At 30.4% G+C, this 19,028-nt stretch overlaps 1 protein-coding gene across 1 annotated transcript in view; it reads left to right on the top strand.

Moving 5' to 3' along the window:
• LOC145313902 (uncharacterized) overlaps positions 1 to 14,822 on the top strand; it is a 51,653-nt gene extending 36,831 nt beyond the window's left edge. The window contains exons 5-9 of the mRNA XM_080153561.1: positions 3,071 to 3,134; positions 3,644 to 3,736; positions 6,390 to 6,503; positions 7,876 to 7,928; positions 14,458 to 14,822. Of these exons, the coding sequence (XP_080009687.1) occupies positions 3,071 to 3,134; positions 3,644 to 3,736; positions 6,390 to 6,503; positions 7,876 to 7,928; positions 14,458 to 14,557 (424 nt within the window). The 3' untranslated portion in view covers positions 14,558 to 14,822. The remainder of the gene's footprint in view (positions 1 to 3,070; positions 3,135 to 3,643; positions 3,737 to 6,389; positions 6,504 to 7,875; positions 7,929 to 14,457) is intronic.
• Positions 14,823 to 19,028: the final 4,206 nt, after the last annotated feature.

Genomic DNA, 19,028 nt, shown 5'->3' with positions numbered 1-19,028 from the left:
TCCTTGTTAATAGCTCATGTCTGAGTGTATTTAGCCATTGCAGGGATACGGGGATATAAAACTGCTTTCCTTGTTAATAGCCCATGTCTGAGTGTTTTTAACCATATCAGGGATGCGGAGATATGTAAATGAGAAATAAATTGATTTTTAATGTAAATCTTAACTCTTGTGCTTGCCTTTTCCTTTGTTCAATGGTTTTTATGCCAATATAGACAAGTTAATCCTTATAATAAAGTAACAGGATGTCTGTTTGTTTGTGTGTCTATTTGTACCGAATGATCTCTCTAACTGCTGAATCGTTCGGGTTCTCCTTAAAAGGGTAGATTCTCATAGGTCCCGGGAAGGGTTATAACTATTTTAGGGGAGGGTACCACCACCCTCCCAAGAGACATCACAAAAATCAAAAAAATTACGTTTTTCGATTTAAAAAAGAGAGTTCAACGAAACATAAACGTCAAACACAACATAGACATATTTAGAAATAAAATAAAAATATATTTAAAGTGCCACTAGAGGCCTCTAGGGGCGTAGTCGCTAGTATTACTATATAATGCTTAGATTAGCTTCGTCCAAAGACTTTTTTCCTAAGATTATGGTATGACCAGAAATGATATACCTTTAAAAGCATAGTCCTATCAGTTTAGTGGTTACCGATATCTTGATCTTAATCTGGACGGACAGCCCTGCCAAACTATTCTATTAGAAGCATTAAAGCTTAATTTATCTTCTATCTATATATCCCTGTAATTCAGGAGTTATTCATATATTATTCAATTTAAGAATATCGTGAATATTAGTTTTTTAAACACTAGCGGCTGCGCATTTATGTGCTTTTTATTCTATGGGATAAGAAGGGGATAAAAAACCCGAAATACTTTCCAGGGAATAAGTATAACAAATATAGCCTAAGAAGAGTCATAAAATATGTGAAGTTTCATTAAAAAGAAGAATCTAATCGGTTCAGTAATTATTGAAATCTTAATTCTCAGACAAAATAACCTTACTACTTTATATAATAGGAAGTAAATTAATAAAGATTTTATGCTTTCTAAGACATTAGTAATTTCTAAATTCTGCTTTTACACAAGATCCAAAATTTTTGCGTGCCTGTGGTACAATAAGCCAACAGAAAACCTTAAACCTAAGTGTTTTTTTTTTCACGTCTCCTTAGACAACTTTATGCATAATTTAATAAAATTTAAATTTTTTCTCATATGTCCTATTATTGATTCTACAATTACATCCTGATATTGCATAATAAGATGTATATATAAGTTTATAAATCAAAACCCAGTTTGATTGTCATAGAATTATATCTTTTATTTATCCCTTATATCCTGACTAATAAGTAATATTAATTTAAATTATTAAACATCTTTTTTACTTGGTATCAAAGGATTCTTTCATATGCTAGTTTTAATTATAAGTTACTCATCTGTAAGATTTTTAAGATTAAAGGTATTGAATAACCTAAAAAATAGTTTTAAAACTTTAAAATAATTATATGGTAGATGAAAGATTCTTAAAATTTTGCATATTGGTGATCATCAAGTCGACGTAAATATCATGAAAATAAGCTTTTATTAAGGTAATATGTCAACTTTGACTAATAAAATGTTTTAATTAAGATCATTTTAGACACAACGCTATACTTAATGTATCTTCATATTTATAAAGCAAGTGTCACGCATCGACAATGCATAAGTAATGCTTGTTTTATAACGTAATTTGTATATAGGATCATACTAAATGCTATACCTATAATAAGCCAATCAAATAAGCTATGAGCTAGTTAACTACCGTATTCTGTATGCCTAAATTCATGTAATATTGCGTGGTCCTTATGAATGCATTTATGCATCATATTCTACAATGTATGTACATTCAGTGTTGCAACAAGGCTGATGTTATAATTCAATAGCACAATAGAAGTTTTCATTTTTGATGTTTCAATATTATATTTCTGGCTAATTCATATCTAAAGATCACCCTTAAATATTTTTTAGACACATACATTTTGAATGTAATGTCAAAATTTTAACCTATTATCTCAGTGGTTTGCTTGATCTTAGGTGACAAATTCACATCCTGAAAACTAGAATACAGCACACATATTTATGTAGGTATTCCTTTTATTATGATGTTCCATCTATTGTTTGAGGTAGATTTGTAATAGCTACATTGTAGTAACGTTATTACATGCATTCAGTCACCTAAGGAAGCTACAACTGACCATTTTACAAAACAGCTAAAAATTTCTATGTAATATTATACTGTTGAATTAGTAGATATGGCTCATTTTATGTTGCCAGTTAACACCAATTTGTTTTCTGCTTACTTTTATTAAAATTGCTTGAAGATATTCCGTTCTTAGTTTAAATAAATTGATGTAATATAATCTTCATCTAATATTATTATGACTATGTTTTATATCAACAATTTCTTTAAAAGTACTTATTTGTTACATTGGCTAAACTCCAATAACATCTTTACAACTTTTTTTGTTATTCATCATACATTTTAAACAACATTCAATTCAAAGAAAAAAAAGTTTTTTTGTCGCTAAATGTTTTTCGAGTTTCCTTTCATTATTGAAATTATCTTTAAAAACAAGATTATTGCCTTTAAGAAGATTCTTTACTAACGTGATAGTAAAATGTTGAGATACATAAAACAATGAAGAAGTCACAGCCACAAAACTTATTAGTAATTTGCTTTTAAAAATAGTTTAATCTTTGCATCTAGCCCTTTTTTTATATAATAAAACAGCCCTGTTCACTGCAACTTTACTTGCCGGTTGCCCAAAAATAAGCTGCAACCAGCCGAAATAATCTTTTAGCAGATTCAACTGATTTTATCTATCTGTATGGTAAGACACAGTCAGCCGTTTTATAATGTGCAGTTGTGGTTCCCTAATTTGATTACACCTATTTTATTATATTTAGTTCCTGTGTTTATTCTGATTTTAACTATTTGTATAAATAATCAGCTGTCTTTTTATCAACTATCCACTTAAGATGTGCAGTTGTGGATCCCTAAATTTTAATTACACCTATTTTATTATGTTTAGTTCCTGTGTTGGGTCTGGTTGTTGCAAGCATAAGAAAATATTTGGCAAGAGCAGCACGTTGCAGGCAACATTATCCATCCAGTTTTAAGCGGGCCAATTTTTTAAGGACAAGCATTTGTCACAAGAATAAAACCTATTTAGACTTAAGTTTATTTTAAGTAATAGCATCTTTTGGTTTATAATGCAATTCTTTGTTTATTAAAAACAAATTGTAGCTTTAAAAATGTTTTTTTTTCTTTATGTGCCATTTTTTAACTCGAATCCCCTTTTTTTCTTTAAGTTTTTGACTGGTGGCTTTAAAAAGTTTTCATCCTATTTATAGCCCCTGCAGGAGGCTCTAACCCTGCGGGCCAATTGCCCAACCCTGTAGTGCAATCACCTAACCTAACATAATCCAACCTAACTTAAAATAACCTATCAAAAGCTACTGTTAAAATACGACGAAACGCCCCTTAAGAGGCGTTGTCAAGAAATACCCAAAATTTGATATTGTTAAAATATTTTAATTTGCCTGAATGAATTTTGTGTTTCTGGTCTATATGAAACCAAATGGATAATGTGTATGTTATGTAGAATTGCAGTACCCACAGTACATGTTGTGTACACTCATTAGTACATGTAGTTCACTCTAAAGAAGGGCTTCCAGGACTTCATGACAAAACACAGGTAATATTATAAAACGAGGTGTTTTTTACATTTAGTGTCGGTCTGTCTATCAGTTAATTCAAACATGTTAGAACTCGACATGATGATTCCTGCAACAGTCCAGTACAATGTAGTAAGCAAAGCAACTTTATATTCTTTACTAAAAAGTCCGCATGTTCTTTTTTAATATGTTAATTTTTTAAAGATATTATGCACCAATGTTTTACATGATAGAATTGTCTCTTTATCAAAGCTATTTTAATGGCGATTTCTAGGACGATTAAATTCCAAAAAAATCATCTCTATAAATAATTCTAATAACGGCGTTATATCTACCCTATTTTTAAGCTACTTAATATCGTATTTATATAAATTTTTTTGGATAAGTTTCGAAATAATCTTCAATTTCATTTATACTAAATGTGCAGTCACTAAATAATTGTCATTGTTAGTCTGTTTGTCTGATTTGTTGAGTTTCGCTCGTATGGATGTTGTCAAAATTGTTACTTTATAAATTACTTGATCCAATTTATGGTCTTTAGACTGAAAATCGCAAAATATTTCTTGACATTGCCTACATATGTATAGAAAAGCCAATTTTTATTGTAAACTAATACATCTGTTTATTGACAAGTCTGTCAGGAAATAATATTATATAAAAAAAAACTAAGATTAATCTAAAAAAAGATAATGATATTTTTTCGCCAACTCTGCTCCATCCATTATTATTTTACCCCCCTGTGTGAAAATTAATAACACTTCACTAACATAGGTAAGATCCATGATTTCGTCGATAGGTGAACTCACCCCACCCCTGTCAAATTTATGCTTTTATTTTATGAATATAAGAATTTAGTCATCAAATTGTTAAAGATATGTATATAATATAGTTATAGATACTTTAAATAATTAAATATATTCGACTCAAAGCTTTAAGGTTTGATATGTAAGGCTTAGAAAAGACCCGCAGGGTTATGACAGGGGTAAAAAAATTTAAAATTTCGGAAGAAGGGGGGGGGGGACCCATATGTGAAATGAGATATTCTTTACTAACAACTTTAAACAACATTTTTCAACATACAAACATTTTATTTTTCTCAGAAATAAAGGAATTTTATATAATTCAAATGTTTAAAAATAGGCTTTTACTGGAAATTAAAGCTACAACATCCCAGCCAATAGCGTCGGAAACATAAACAGAGCCGAGTCGTTAAAAAAAATAGCATTTTGCTAGCAGACGAAAAGGTCCCCATCATTTGGGCCATGTGTGTGTTTGGATTAATATATGCATTAATTATCAGAAAATTTAGCTATTACCAAAACATAGTGATTAAATATTATCCCAATGCAATGCATAAACAAAAATTTTATATTACCTATCTTTTACCTATTGCTTATGGCTACACATACCTTATTTTCTGATATCTAATAAAATGATGTTATAACAAAAATGAAGTTGTTATATTAAACATCCTCTTTTAGTGTGTGTGAGTGTGTACATACTTGTGTCAGACGCCGTTAGTATCCGCTCTCTCATAGGAGCCATCACTATACTTGTCATCGTAACTACTTCAGATAGGTACACCAATAGATTACAAAGTATTAGAAATGGTAATTTACCAATCTTTCATAAATCTTACTTTTTATGCTTTATTTACAAAGGAATCCCTTTAAATCTAGAGTCTGCACAGAAGTTTGTCAGGGTGAGGGGAGTGTTTGTCTTTAGGGGTTATCAAAAAGCCAAACTAATTTATTTCATTATTTTTAGAATATGGTAGTTTTCCTTTTCGTTGCTTGCTTTCAAATATAAATTGTCCAATTTTTATCAACATACAATGTTTTCATATTAGTGAACTGCGAATCCTAAACTGTTTTTTTTTTAATAAAAGCCTTGTTTTGTAAAGGATATATAGTACAAAAATAGATGTATGTAAGATGATTATCTCTCCTAAACCATGTAATCTATTCGTGTATCATACTGAAGAATATATCAAATAAAAAATATATCTCACTCAACTACTGACATACATAACATTCTTAGATAATATGCAATTTTCTTTACATGTAGTAAAAGGACCCGTTCAACCCCCCTCCCTTAAATAATTTACTAAACAACTGATTAAGATTTTAAGACATAAGATTGCAGGAGGGTTTAAACTTTCTCATTTATCATAAAGTTTTTAATTTTTTTGTCATGCATAAAAAGTTTTACTCTAAAATTTACACTGAGCAATGCTTTAATCAAAAATGGTCCTTTTTATTAGATCAAATGGGTATTAGATATTATTTGATATGTTATAGGTTAAATAAAACAGCTTAACTTTCTCGAATCAATATTGCTTAAATACACATACACCTTCTTTACTTTGATGTTATTTTATGATTGTAGTACTCTCATTTAGAATTACATAATTTCGATGTTGTTATTATTATAGGGACAAATGTACAGCATGTCGATAACGTGTCAGTCATTACAACTTTTGCCAAGATTTAATCCGAAGAAAAGCTATTTTACCTCTAATCCAAAAGTATATTTTCATTATACAATTACTGCTTAGCCATAATTAAGAACCAAAAAAGTTTTGTTTAGACTAAATATTTTACCATGTTTTGATATTTATTGTATTTGTATACATTGCAAAAACACCATTGACACTGTTTTTTGTTGTTGTAGGCTGTGGAGACAACAACGTTAGTGCACAGGAAAACGGATATTAGCAACAGCTTATCCAACAACCTAGCTGTGGAGGAGAACAACAACAACCAACACCACAACTATGTCAAGAAGGTAAAACAAAAATATGGAAAGCATTGGATGTACAGGGACAATTATGTTTATAAGTAGCGCAGCAATATAATTTGGCGGAAAAAGATAATGCTCTTTGACAACTAAATTTTTAAGATAAAAAAACAGTTTGTTTTTCACGCCCGAGGGGCCGAAGGTCCCGGCTATTGAGACTGGTATTAATTTTATGGCTTTCATATCAATATTCGTGGACAATTGTCTTTAATACGTTGCTATACATAATTTTTCGAAACCATGCTGGAAAATGTTTTTCATTCTATATATAAAGTTCATTAAAAAAATTTTTTTTAATTTGTTAAAACCAATAGATGTTGTTGTTTACATAGTTTTGCTGAGTCCTAATTATTAATTGCATGCTGTTATTGTTATCATAAAAAATCTAAGAAAATATTTTAAATGAACTGATATTTTTTGTCTAACTGAATAAAGTTTGGGCATAGTTTTCCAATTGTAGTTGCAATATATGCCATGTAGCAAAAGAAGCCATTTTCACAAGCAAATTTTGATAAATTACAGCAATTAAACAAACAAAACATTTTGAACAACAATTCATAAATTTGAAAAAAAGACAGAAAAAAATGTGAATTTTAAAAATTGTTGAACAATACATGTAATAACCATCATTTTTGTTTACAATTTTTCAGTGACACAAATCAAAGACAAGTATGTGATTTACCTTTCACACTTTTTAGTAGCGAAGCTACTCTTTAACTAGGGTATGTACGTATATCCACACTTACTTACAAGAAACATAGGATTTTTTTCATAGATTTTAAAATTTAACATCTGAATTAAACTACCAAAAATATCTATTAATTTAACGTTTGAATTTTTCTGAATTCTAAATTCATAATATTATAAAAGCTATTCAGTTAAAAAAAAAGAATAAGTCTGCTCAAGAATTCCAAAATATATTTCAAGTATAAAATAATCATTAACAATTGCATATCTTATTGAAGTGAATCAAGCAAACTTAGTTTGATCAGTTTATTATTATATTGTATTTTCTATCAGAAACGTTATGCTACGCATACAATTGGTCTTGTTAAAAAGTATTGGCATGATATTCCAAATTATGTAAATTATCATACAACAACAATAACTAATATGTCCAATAGTTCTTGTTGTTTTAAAACGTTTCATCAAATGAATGCCTGATTAAAAATCTGGAGTACTACTAATCCACTTAATTTATTTATGTTAGATACTTGATCTGTTTTTGTTTTTGATTTTTTTGGCTTTCAAAACTTCTTTCAATTTACTTTTCCGTTTTGAACCTCCAATCATTTTCTATGTGCTGTGTACGTGTCCTTCTTGATGCTATAGTCAAATTATTGAAATACTTTGTATTAAGATGATGTTGAATCCAGAAGCTTTAGAAGAATTAAACCTGCCCTGCACTGCTAAGTAAGTATACAATTACAAATCTTATCTATTCTACAATCTACAGGCATTATTTGATGTGTTATAATCAGGTATATGCCTGATAAGATGATTTTGAGAGCTTAGAGAAATTATCTTAAACTGCTACGTAAGTTCTTATCAATCTATCAAGGCAAAGCTATAGATAACACATACTTTTGTACATTGGTCTAATCGATATTTTATTACTTTGATGTTGACCGAGATTTTATATACTCTGCTAAGGTAAATAAGGTTATCTCCCATCCACCCCCTTTACCCCATTTCCTACCCTCCTACTAGATGAAGAGACTGGCCATATTAGCAAGCTAAATTGATGACAAATTTTTGTCAATATTGATCTACTGTATTTTTCTAAATTCAACATTTTTTACGTAATATTTTAAATTTAATAATTTAAACAACTTGCCCAGAAGATTCGCTGTATTACACATAATTTCTCACATGAAGGGCAAAATTAATTAATTTTTTGTAAAACAAAAAGGAACGAAAATTGCATTTTAAATTGTTTCTTTCTCTGTCTGTGGCTATGTCTAATGTCTATCAGAATTCCTAGATAAGAAAGTTGCAAAATCATTACTTTACATTTATTTGCCAGAACAGATTTTAGACTAATCAAGATTATCTTTCAACATCTTTAACAAGATTTTTTTAACCTTTGCAAATTAACATTAACAGTCAGTAATAATTACTCATTAATCTAAAACTTATTAATTAATGTTAAAGAACAATCAAATTACTAACATTATATTTTGAAAAAGTGGAGGCAATCTTATTTTCCCTACGGTAGCCTCTTTCAACCAAAGAAATCAAGTACTTATTTGATATTTACTGCGCCCATAGCCTCTAGGGTTTTACCCAAAAGATGGAAATGTTAGAAAACCAATAATATCATTTTTATGTTATGTACCCCCAACCCCACTTCAAATAGAGTAAAATCTACCCATAACCATAAATAAACTGACAATAATTAAATGCTTAACCAAGCTTATGCTAATGTCGTATGGGTGAGTTGCACCTGGACTGAACAGTCAAATTGTCAACTCAAGCCAGACTCTTGGTCCTTCACCTCATACCCGTGGTACAGCACATTACAGACAACCAACTCTCTGTGATGCACGACCTTTGTCTGAGAAGTCCTAACTGAGCATGGTAACGAGTTGCGCCTGTTTTGGGCCAAGGCATTCCCCCCACTCTAACTATTTACGTCGCGCATCTGACATAGTAGCAGTGGGAACCATTTTTAACGTCTTTAGTTATGACGCGGTGTCGGACCGAGATTCGAACCTAACACCTTCCCGACGACGAGCGGATGCGCTACGTGTTGAGCCACCAAGCTTAAAAAATAACACTAAAATGCAAACATTCGGCTCATAGGCGTCCAAGGGGGGGGGGGTAATGGGCCATTTGGCACCCCCAAACGATTTGGGGGTGCCGTAGGCACCCCCAAACTTTTTTGAACAATACCCCCCCAAAAAAAAAATTACCCCTACCTTGGGGGTGCCGTAGGCACCCCCAACGATTTTGGGGGGGGTATTTACCCCCCCCAAACCATTTTGGGGGGGGTAATTACCCCCCCCCAAAATAAATGTTTTTTAAAAAAAAAATTTTGGGGGGGTATTTAAAGCACTGAAGATTCCATAAAATAGATACCTAACTAAATTAAATATTTCATTAAATAATGAAAAAGAATTTCTATAGGCGATTTCTTTTGGGAGGATGTCAGGGTGTCTCAAAACTAGTTATAAAACTTACCAGGACCTATAAGACGCTTCACTTTAAAGTATAATCATATTGGTTCATTGGTTAGTGAGTTAATTATTGTATTTTTATGTTCTAAAGAATGAGATACTACTATATATTTGAACTAGCGGCTTCGCCCCTAGCCTCTAGGGGCTTTTCCCCAAGAGGTTTGATCAAACTAATTTTTTGTATTTTAGATTTAAAAAGAAAAGTAAAAAAAAAATTTTTTGGGGGGGGGTATTTTTCATTTTTTTGGGGGGTTAGGGGTGTCCCACCCCCCCCAAAAAATAGCTTAAAACCATCACAGGACCAGTAGGTATATTCCCTGAAGAGTAGAGCCCAATCGGTTCAGTGGTTACTGAGATCTTAAGCTTCAGACGGACAGACAGACGGACAGACAGACAGACAGACGGACAGACATCGTTCTACTTTGTATTATAGATAGTAGTGGCGCCCTTAGCATCTAAGAACTTGTGTTTTCTAAAGGGTAAAAAGGGAGGAGAAAAATAGCCTAAAACCACTCAAAGGATTGACCTATAATAGTATGGAACCATCATGGGATCTATGTGAAGCTTTCCTAAAAAGGAGAACTCAGTATTAAAAGTAATGAAATCTGAAGCTATAGTCAAATAAACCTTACTTTCTACTTTATGTTATAGGATAGTACTTATTAACTTAATAGATTAGGTAGGTGCTTTTTTTACATAATTAAATTACCCCCCCCAAAAATTTTACCCCCGGGGTAAATTAGTTTGGGGGGGGTAATTACCCCCCCCAACAGATTTGGGGGGAGTATTTACCCCCCCCAACAGACTTTAGGGGGGGTAATTACCCCCCCCAATCAAATTTTACCCCCGGGGTAAAAATTTTGGGGGGGGTAAAAAAAAATTTCGGCGCGCTTCGCGCGCCATTTTACCCCCCCCCAAACACAAATTACCCCCCCCCCCTAAAATTTTTTACCCCCCCCCAAAAAAAAAGCTTGGACGCCCCTGATTCGGCTCATTTAACATAAAGGATTTTGTAAAAATATAAAATCGTGTTTGATGAACACTCTAGAATAACTCCAATTAAATTCAAGATCAAATTAATTAAGAAAATAGAAAAGAAGATAATAGAAGATGTTGCATGTCTGCAAATGCCACAAGGATATTGCAACCAAAGAAAAATAGCCAAAAACTGTATAAACCATAAAATTACTGTCATTTTTAAAAATCATTAAACAATAAACATAGCCTCTTTCTATTTAAGATATTTTTGAGTGGCAAAATAGTTTTTCTATTTATAAGCAATTACAGTATTCGAGTAAACATTAAACTGTAAAAATTACACAATATATCACGTTTTAATCAAGATAATTACAAAGCGAAAAATAATTTCCCATATTTCTATATCCCTGCCATGAGTATGCGTTAAGAATATTTAAAGGTTATACATTTTCCCAGTGGTAATTGAATTAAAGATACAACTAGGGTACAAAATGTACAATGAAACACTTGTTATTTATGTAAAGTCATGTACACAGCTAGGTTGTCATTAACAGGAATGAATTTGGAGAGGATTTATAATACTTAAAAGGGATTGATTAATCATAAAATGCCTTTAAAGTTGATTGTTTTTACCCTTTTTGGCATAGTTTCAAGATTCTAAAGGTCATACTGCTGGAATTTTAGTGATGTGAAATTTGTGGCAACTTGTATAATGTATAAAAGCCTGACATTTGCAATTTTCAACAATTTTTCCTCATGTGTTACAAAACTCTTTATAAAGCTGTCTGTCTGTGTTTCATTCATATCTCCATAATAACTGAGCGACATAAGTATTAAACTTAAAAGAGTAGCTTCGCTTCCAAACACGGATGTCTTTCATATTCCATTTTAAATCTTTATATTGTACACATAATAATATCAGAATCAAAGAAATGGTAACATGATAATATTTTAGCAAATTTTGAGAAACAAACCTCAGAACTGTTTTTGTCAATGGGACATGAAACATACAAATTAGATAATTTGGAGTAACAAGGCATAGAGGGGAATATAGCTACTAAAAACTAATTTGTTCCCTTCTGAAAGAATACAAAAAGTTGAATTGGTGGAAACAAAATCATTACCAATTAAGTAAAACATTTAAGCACTCGAAGGAAATAGTAAACTAGGATTACCAAGCAACTAAACCACTCAAAATGCCTCGCTAAATTTTTTGCTTTTCTGAACACTGAAACTAGTCTTGGTCTAAGTAAATTTAAACATTAATAGATGCATTTTAGTTAGTTGCTTCATAACCCTAGTTTCTCTTTCCTTCTAGGACTTCAAAGTTATTTTTTTAATAATAATTTTAGATGGGTCAAAGTTTTATTTTTATTGTCCATCCTTAAAAATTAAATACACCCAAAAATGATTTTTTAGATAGGATGATTTTAAAAATTGTTCAGTACGACTAAGGACCTGTTCTAATCCAGGGGATAAATCGGTTTCGAAGCAATACTGGTAAAAGATTTGATTTGGTTTTTTTTTAAGAAAAAGGACTTTTTTTCTACTATTTGTCTTCTTTTATTAAAGAGACAACATATAATTGTAAACTTATAACAATACAAAACAGTGGTAAGACACAAAATAAAATAAAAAGATGTTCATTCATTTTGTCCAAGTTTTCAGATTCTAAAATTCTTTAAAAAGCTTAAAAGCAAAATATGTTAAATGTATTTGCTGATTCAAATTAAGCCCTATATTGAAGGAAACGTTGACAAGAAGAAGCCTTTATAGCGCCTTTAAAAAATGACGTCATACATTACAAATTAACAATGATAGGCCAATACGGACTAAATTACCAATGGTAGGTCAGTATACATCTAGCATTAATAGCAGCTGAGTAAATCTCATTTCCTCCATGACAGATTTCCTGACAGGCAAAGTGAATTAAAGAGTAGCTTCGCTATTAAAAGCAGATATATATATGCAGAAATGTTTGCACACTAATAAAAATCCTACAACGACACAACAAAACCCCAAAAGTTCCATTTAGTCTAGATCAATATGGCGAGTTTGTTAGAAAGTAGAATGTTTTATGTTACTGAAAATGTAAAAGGTGTATTGAAAACATAATTGGGTTGTGAATTTTTTTTTCATGTTTCATCTCCCTTGATACATTTTTTGATTATCTTAATTAAATCAAAGTTTCAAACAGCATTTCTAATGATTAATAAGGAAAATCTAATTATTCGAAATATTTATAGAGATATTGTACAATGATTTTCAATTATTTCTTTAAAGATAACATTAAGTACTTTTCTTGAATTTGGAAATTTTTAAAGAACTTTGCATTATAGCTTTAGAACTAAATTACTTCCTCTTTGTCTTTCTTGGATTTCCTTCCTTTATTACTCTCTCTTTCTCTCTCTCTCTCTCTCTCTCTCTCTCTTTCTTTCTTTCATTTTTTTATAATTGTTTGTGTTGTCTTTAATGGCGATGCCCAACCATAACTAAAAATATTTTAAAGGTTTAGGTGATAAAATTTTGTATGAGTTGTTATTTTTACTTTTGTGTAATCTTATATAAGACAAAGCATAAAATTGTAATAAAATAAATCCATGAATTGACAAACCTAAATAAACAAACCCAAATTAGTTTTTTTAAAGGGGAATATTTATTGGCAAAACAGAAAAATAGTTTACTTATAGTACCTTCTAAACTGCTTTTACATAAATACTAAATTGTAATTAAAGTTGACATAAATTACCATAAAATGACTAGAAGTTGTAGAGACGCTATGCAACTAAAATTAAACCACAACACTGTAGTAGAGAATGGTAATAGATATAGTGTAAACGTGGATATATTGACAAAATAAATTTTTCGTCAGTTTATCTTGCTAATATGGAACTCATTTATTATCTAGTTGGTTAATCCAGTAAAACGTAGTGGATGAGGTGTATCGTTATTCTAGCCAGCTGTGAGTATTACTAACTCAGAGTACATGAAAATCAGGATCAACATCCAAGTGATAATATATCCATTAGAATGTTAGCTCAAGTTTCAAGTTTCAATATAAAACCACACAAAAATGTATCATGACAAATCTGTGTCTGTGTGGTTGGATAAATTAGCAAAATACAAAATTTTCTGCTTTGGAAATAACAAAAGAGCATCTTTTTTGTATTGAAGCTACTTTATAATTCACTTTGTCCGTCCGTGCTTCTTTAAATATCAGAGAGAAATGTGATTTTCTCGGCTACTATTTATCATAGACTGCTGTTTTTTGTCATGCTACAAAATACATAAATTTACATTTACAGGTTTTGTGATTTTCTATCATTTATCATACTCTCCATCTCATACCATTACACTCATATTTTATTCCAACTCTGCTCTATAATTAACTTAGGTTATACATGATTATTGTTCTTTACAATTCATGGATCTTGTCTTCCTTGTTTTTTTAATATATTGATACAAATTTTACTTTTGTGTTAAAAAAAGAGATAAAATAATTTAGAAAACATATTTAAAGAATCGCCTATTTGCTTGAAGGAAAATTTTTTCTAAAAATAATTATAAAAGATTTTACAAAAAAATAGTGAAACACTAAAATAATGAAATGAAAAAAAATTGAAGTCTCAAAATATGTAATTTAAGATTATTAACAATCTTTGATTAACACTCATCAAGAAATGTAGCTTTTTCTCCTATAGGTTAACTTTCAATCGCTTTTAAAAATACATTTTCTTTTGTATTATATTTGTTTCTTTCAAAAATCTAATACTAACCTTTTTTAGGGAGATGAGAGAGATTCTTGGTTCTAAGAGGCGCAAGGACCCCAGAATTATCAACAAGATGGACTTCAGAAGAAAACTAGAAATTGTACAAACCTTGTAAATCTTAACAGTTAGGTACTTGACTAGATTGCCGTGTATTGATTTATATGAGATATATTTCATGTATCTTTGTAAATTGTAAACATAAGATACAATACTGATGAATGGAGTAAAATAAAATGAACAAAAGAGTAACTATTAATCATCTATTCCAATACACTGTACTTCATTTATGTACCTTATTGTTTTAATTGTAAATATATACAACTTTGATTTTTGTGTCCAAATAATAATTATTTTTCTAGTCAATAAACTTTTAACTTTTACTAGTATTTTTTTTTGGTAGAAAAATAAGGTTGATTATTTTTATAAGAAGCGAAGCAGAGACAAACTTGCTTTGGTGAAATAAGAACAGTATAGGAGTATATGGTAAGAAACATAACCTTCGATCCCTTAAATCGACAAAGCTTGTATTGCTTGATTCACTTTTACAAGAGAATTCTGAGGATGGCTAATTTTGTAATTAAAAATAAATTTATGATGAATAGTGGATAGTATATTTTAAGTAATATATATTGAAACATCGGTATAACCTATTATTAAACGGAGGTAGGCTAATAATAGAGTAGCACTTCATTCAAAGCCTTGTTTTAAAGTAGCTGCGCTTACAAAGGTTATATATGTAGTACAACTTAACTAGGTCAAGAATGATTATATTCAATAGTAGCGATGATGTATCAGTTAAATCATCAAATTCTAATAAAAATAGCAACTAGCAATATAGAAAAAGATTACTTGAAATTCTTATTTTATTGTTTAATATACACAAATGTATATTTAGCATTCTCTCTTTTAAAGCCAAAACCTCACAAAATAGAATTATAAGCTGCTTAAATATTATATAATTTGATGTGTCTTTATGGTCAATCTAGCTTTTGACCAAAATAGACAATTGAACAAAAACTATTAATTAATTCTTCCTTTTATGGTCATTTGCTTTTTTTACGTTCTTTCCTATATTTGATTTTTAGTAACATCATGGTTTTGTCAATTTATCTTTATTTTTTGTTTGGTTGTTAGTAGCGCAGCTACTCTACATTAGGATATTTCAGTAATTTACATATTCATAGAGAGAGATAAAATTTGTTAATGACTTTTTTATTGTCGTTATATCTTTATGAAAAATCACTCAATGTATTTTAGACATCTAGCACTAATATGAGCAGATATAGTTTAGGATATTTTTTTGTCCATGATATGCTCATTTAAAGTCTTAGCAGCTTTTTGTTTTTGCGTTTATAGTAGGGTGGGTTCATATCGGAATTAGACAAAGCGGGGATATGCAACAGATAAAATTAACCTTAAAAACATTTCTGACCGAAAAAGAATTTTAAAAAATTGAGTTTTAGAACACGACCACTTAAAAATATAATTCATTACTTATAAGTATGCAAAGACGACATTCAAAAAAAATTTTTAATCAGAACTATGGCTTCATGGTGCTCCCTGGAAAGGCCTTGAGGAGCTGAATCAGGAACTTTTGTCCGTTTCAAAATATCTCGTTCCTAGCCTTACAAATCACTAAAAAACCAAAATTTTTTAATGTTTATTGAGAATTGTCCAATTTGTAGAGGTTTTTTAGATTTTCTCAGGCTAGGAACGAGATTTTTTGAAACGGACAAAAGTTCCTGACTCAGCTCCTCAAGGCATTTCCATGGAGCACCATGAAGCCATAGTTCTGATTCAATAAATTTTTTACTCTCATTTACAAATAGCTATACAATTGAATGTCTGGTCGTCAGCGGTTTTAAGACTTAGGATAAATTTTAAATCACCCAGAGGTGTATTATATCTATATAAATTGAGTGCAGATCCCCGCTTTGGCCTCAGAAAAAAAATGTCCAAAATCGACCCACCCTAGTTTATAGGGACAAAATTGTTCTTGTTAGTACTATACAACAACTCTGTCTTAGATTATGAAAACAAAGCATATATGTATATATTCGTATGGCGTATGTACAAATAGACCTTAACCCTCTTTCTCATAAACATGAAAAATTAGCAATATTTGGATTGTTTCGCAATGGGATAGGGACAATGATACGAACATTTTTTCGTAGAAAGCTACTCCATTATTCACTTTGGGGTCTTGGGGTGAGAGTTCTACCCACCACACTTTTAATTTTAGTTTTAAAAACAAAAATAAAAAAATCGTGGGGTAATTTTTTATATCGATTTCTCTTTATAATAGTTATAACCCTTACCTGGGCTTATTAAAATCTTCACTGTAAAGGAGAACCATATTAGTTCAGTGGTTAGCGAGCTCCTTCGTCACACACAAACAGACAGAAATACATCCTGTTACTTTTATATATGGATATAAAACTTTTGAGATGAAATTTTCAAATTTAAAAATATTGTCATTACTTTCAAATTGCAAATTTTGATATTATAAATCCATATCCCCCTGGGTAAAGGAAGCAAAGAACTAAATATTTTATTTGTATTTTTCTTTTGTATGTCTATCATTTTGTTTCATACAATACAAATAATATAGGAGGTTACATTTTTACCATCGTAGCTACAATATAACTAGGGTCTTTAATTCCGTACGTCCGTCCGTCTATCATTCTGTTTCATACAATACAAATAATACACGAGGTTACATTTATACTATCGTAGCTACAATATAACTAGGGTCTTCAATTCCGTACGTCCGTACGTCTATCATTCTGTTTCATACAATACAAATAATATAGGAGGTTACATTTTTACTATCGAAACTACTATATAACTGTCTTTCTTACCGTGAATTTCTTAGCTGCTACTTCAAAAAGACAGCTAAAATTGTTTGTTAAAATTTCGCAATGAGTTCCATTAGATAAATCACATAGTATGTATACTGTAATGATACAATGTATCGTATTAGAGACAGATTCCGTGGATTGTAACATTGAAAATCCCAATATTATTGCCCCTCGAGGTCAACAAAACTGGTATTAATTCTATTATTCGTAAAATAAATTGCTCAGGTATGGCTTAGAATCCGTTTCGAAATCATCCTGTAAATATATTTAGATTTTTGCCTTTTTTGCCTCACCTTAAAGTTAAAATCCTATATCTAATTGATAGTAAATGACCAGTTATGACAACATTAACATTTAAACTTTAAAATCATTGCAACAAGAATAAGATTATCCATAGTATGAGAACAAGATTAAGGGCGTCATTAGAATCAAAAAATATATTCAATATTTTAATCATTATTTTGTTTCTGACCTCAAGTGTCAATATCTTAATAAAGGCTCAGAATCCGCAGTGTCTACTGGATTCAGCTGCGCGGCTTATATAACATCAATGTCAGCCGTTCAGCTTTAATGTTTAAAAGCAGCCCAAAAATCCTCGACCACAACCATCAAATTTCAACCCTGTGCGGTTATAGGTAATTCGCTGTTGAGGCTTGATATAAACATTAAAATCATAATAAAATGATTCGAATTCAAACTAAAAATAATTAACAAGTGTAAGATTATGCAAATGCATGCAAATGATTCAAAAAATCAATAAATAGAGAAATTTTCTTAGTTGGTTAATAGATTTAAGGAATCATACAATTCACATATTGAGTAGCTACGCTCTTAAAAGAAAGAGAGTCACACCTATGTTGTCCACTATATGTACAGTAAAGTTCACAATAGCATAAAAATAATTACTAAGACGTGCGAGTATTTTTTTACCTTAAACTTGCTCTAAAGTCCCTTTTAACTACACAGTATCTATTAGTAAGTATTAACCAAGAAAAGGCCATGTTATTACAGAAGAAGTAAAATAATTTTTATTCCAGCTATTTCAGGTGCCGTACTTCAAGAAGAGAATATGTCATTTCTGATTTACATTCAAGCCCACAATTTTTACCATTTATATTAAGGAATTCCAGAAAAAGAGAGTATGAATAAAAATTCAAAGGGTTAAACAGAGAGCCCAAAAGATAATTACATGAAAAAGAAAATATTACATAATCATGCCATGCTAGGGAAGCAAAAATTGTCTACTGTAATATTGAAGTAGAAAAGAATTTTAAGAACCGCGTTAAATCTTTGATCATATGTATCCATACCACCCAAGATGTACCCTGTTAATTTTTTATTATGACAGCCCTGCTTAAAATAAGTTGACAGCTCTACTTATCGTAATTATTTTATTATCTGTGTGATAGTATTTTTTCATCACACTTTTTTTCATTGATAATATGTAACAAATAGGCATCAATATTTTGTATTAAAGACGAAAAATGTGTTACATTGTAATGATTGAAAAAATATCTTCTTTAAAGCTGTAGTTTAACGATGCTTGAGTGATCAACCATCGGCCATCGAAATATTCTAGTTGTAGAATAACTATGCTCAAAACATATCCAATTGTTAGAAAGTAAATTGCAGTAAATTTTCTGAACAAAATTTTATTTTATGTATTTTTTTGCTGACAGGGTTTGGTTAATACATTTGTTGGTTGACAATCCTAAATGATTATGT

The sequence above is a fragment of the Acartia tonsa genome, chromosome 3, assembly GCF_053477335.1.
Source record: "Acartia tonsa isolate MP-2025a chromosome 3, ASM5347733v1, whole genome shotgun sequence".
Taxonomy (NCBI): Eukaryota; Metazoa; Arthropoda; class Copepoda; order Calanoida; family Acartiidae; genus Acartia; species Acartia tonsa.
This window is presented reverse-complemented; position numbering and strand designations above follow the sequence as displayed.